Genomic DNA, 2996 nt, shown 5'->3' with positions numbered 1-2996 from the left:
TATTTGCCTAACAATATATATGCAAAGTTATTGAGTTCCATAACTTTTTAATATTAATTAAATCTATTTTTGAGTTTCAAATTATTTTTAAAAATTAATAAATTTTATTTATCAGTTTGATTTGAAATTTATTTTCTTAATACTTTTTAAAAAAAATATAAAATATATAAAAAAATTCTGTGTAATTTAAAAGAATATAATATTTTAAGATTTATGATATTGGTATTAAATTATGGAGGGAGAAAGAGAATCATATCATGTTCAATTTTACTTGTTTTTTTTATGAATTTTTTAAATTTTTTCTATAATTTCCTTATTTAAAATTGGTAAAACTAACTTTTAATTGTGTTTTAAATATTATTGTTTATTTTTAAAAATTGTTTTAAAATAACTATGTCCAAACAAAATTAGGAATTTTTAAAAATAGTTTTCTATTTTTGTCATACGCCAAGAGGCTCTAGATTTCTAACGTCGGTAATGGCTTATGATTAATAATTTTTCGACAAAAATAATCAGTGAAGTTGATTCCTATATATCCGCACACTTTACTACTTTAGTGTGTATTTGGGATGAGTGCAAATCAATCCCCAGTTTGGATTCGGATTTAACCTGAAACCCATCTCTGCTCTCTCCTCGATGGGGTTTGCGTTCAAACCCTAACCCAAGCAATTTTTTTTCCATTTTTTGAGATTTGGAAGTAGAAGGTGAGGTGTTTGTTTCATATTTCGAGTTGGGATTGTTAGATTTTGTTTGTTTCCCTTTTGAATCAAATGAAATTTTGATCGGTCAATTTATATTGAAAGTCAAGGCACTGTTGTGAAGAGCAGGGGACTTATTAGACACCATTGATTGATTCAGGCTGATGTTCATGAGTCATCTTCTTGAATCATATCTGCATCAAATTCTCAGTCTTGGAGAACACTTTCGTTGAGCCATCCTACTGTTTAATGCTATGCTTGTAGCGCCTTCAGAATGAAACTTTATCTTAGTTGGGCATGACCAAAACCATGTCAACCAATTGTCTTCAGTATTGTCCTCAATTGTTGTTAGCTTTCAGTTCATATGAATGTGTTTTTTTCCCCAGTTTTGCCTTCTCTTCTGGTACATCTCATACATCTTGGCATTCTTAATTTAAATAGGCTTATATTGTGGATATCATTTCTTGACTGTTGAGCAAATAATTTTCAGTTTGTTGGTTAGGATTCATCATCCATCAGGTTTGAAACACCTTTCAATTTAATCTTTCCCATTGTAGCTAGGTTACCAACATCTTCAATCTATCCCACTTTGTAGATGATTAGACACCGATATAAAGAAAGCAGACACTCATGGGTATCACCAGGTTATCAATCTATCCCATTTTAGGCATTTTTTTTTTCATTTTTGTAGAAAGAGGATAAGGCATGTTATTGAGTGATCACATAGATTTCATCTAGTAGCAAGTGTTTTTGAGCTGCCTACTTTGTTTATTCCATGTCAGGACTGATTTAAAAGCTTCCAGCAATATGTCTTAACAATTTATGCAAAGTTCTCTAGATCCTAAACTAGATCTCTCGTTTGCAGGAAATGTCATTCTTGAAGCATCTTTGTGGTGACTTGAAGGCCCACCTCTTAGTATTGTCGCTGTACAGCTCTAAATTATTTTCAGATCTGAAGTAAACCCCAGAAAGTTTCTTCATCCTAGTCCCTCAGTGAGATAGCTTGATACTCCATATCTCATTATAATCCATCACAGAGAAATTGATTTGCTTAATTGACAAAAATGACAGAAAACTTCAGCTACACAGCTTGCAGACAGTTATCTGAAATGTTCTTCGCAGTACTTTTCTTTCACAGTTCTGAATATGTCATTGCAGTCACCATTCATGGAAGGTCTAATGTAACTCGCAAGTCTATTTTGATCAGTAAAGTTTATTTGCTGGAAATGGTTTGTTCACTGCTGGAGTACTTAGTTGAAATTGTTTTATTTCCTGGGTTGAAGGAAATTTGGTGGATAAGCAACTCAGGCCTTGCAATGGTTGTAATTGGGGAAATCATAAGGAAAACAGCAATTTTAACAGCTGGGCGGGCCTTCACTCTTGTTATCAGGGTTCGTTATGAAGAGGATCACAAATTGGTAACTCATGGAATCTATGGATATATGCGTCACCCGGGATATTCTGGTTTTTTCATATGGTATGTTGGCACTCAGATAATGCTCTGTAATCCCATCTGCACAATTGCATTTGCAATTATCGTCTGGCACTTCTTTTATGAACGAATACTATATGAGGAGTCTTTCCTGAGGCAGTTTTTTGGGTCGGAGTATGAGGAATATGCACAACTGGTGCCTTCTGGATTGCCGTTTGTGAAGTGAAGGTATGTGAAACTTGTAACAGAGTAAACAAAAAAAATGTTACATTTTGAAGTTTAAATATGTTTGAAGCTGAACGGTTTAATGGCTGGCAGGAATGACTAGTTATTTATCTATTTTTGTAGTGGCAGACCCCAGAAGAAAAGATGGGGCTTTGAGCATTCTCCTGTCATGGATTGATGAAGCAGCACTAAAATTAGTTTCATGGTGTGATGGTGCAGGGAGAAGGTTGCATGAGGAATGTTGCAGTGAACATCTATCAGATTGATCCAAGAAGACGATACTTAGATAATGATGTGGTCTTCCTGACTTACAAATTTTGTTCTTTGCTGAACTGACATGCCCTAAGTGGTGTTTTGTTTTTTTGACTTAATTCTCTTAAAATTAAATATTTCTTATTAGTGTTAAGTATTAAGTTTGTTTTTTTAGTATCTTATTTCTATTAAGTATTAAGAAGTAAAGAAAAACCAATATATTATTGTGGACATGCATTTTTCACGTGCGTCCCATTCAATGGCGAAACTCATTTTTATATGGTGAAAAATTAGTTTTGGAAAAGTCGGAGTCGCCGCTTATTTTATTTTATTTTAAAAGGGAAAATAAAACAAGAAAGAAAACCCTAAAGAAGTGACTCCATAGTTTT

The 2996-nt window shown here is 33.2% G+C and overlaps 1 protein-coding gene across 5 annotated transcripts; it reads left to right on the top strand.

Moving 5' to 3' along the window:
- Positions 1–479: 479 nt before the first annotated feature.
- LOC100267959 (protein-S-isoprenylcysteine O-methyltransferase B) lies at positions 480–2765 on the top strand. Of its 5 annotated transcripts, XR_009467041.1 has the most exons (4): positions 480–704; positions 1564–1872; positions 1982–2358; positions 2479–2765. XR_009467041.1 is itself a non-coding variant. In XM_010647097.3 (3 exons), the coding sequence occupies exon 2, from the start codon at positions 1763–1765 to the stop codon at positions 2354–2356; it is 594 nt and encodes a 197-aa protein (XP_010645399.1). In that variant the 5' UTR covers positions 482–704; positions 1564–1762; the 3' UTR covers positions 2357–2358; positions 2575–2765. The 5 variants fall into 5 exon arrangements, 4 of the variants coding, with proteins under 4 accessions (XP_010645399.1, XP_010645396.1, XP_002273539.1 ...); XM_010647097.3 differs by having other exon boundaries at positions 482–704; positions 1564–2358; positions 2575–2765; XM_010647094.3 differs by having other exon boundaries at positions 482–704; positions 1564–2358; positions 2485–2765.
- The last annotated feature ends 231 nt before the right edge of the window (positions 2766–2996 follow it).

Source organism: Vitis vinifera, chromosome 12 (genome assembly GCF_030704535.1).
Source record: "Vitis vinifera cultivar Pinot Noir 40024 chromosome 12, ASM3070453v1".
Classification (NCBI taxonomy): Eukaryota; Viridiplantae; Streptophyta; class Magnoliopsida; order Vitales; family Vitaceae; genus Vitis; species Vitis vinifera.
The sequence above is the reverse complement of the archived record's forward strand: the minus strand, read 5'-3'. Positions and strand labels throughout refer to the sequence as shown.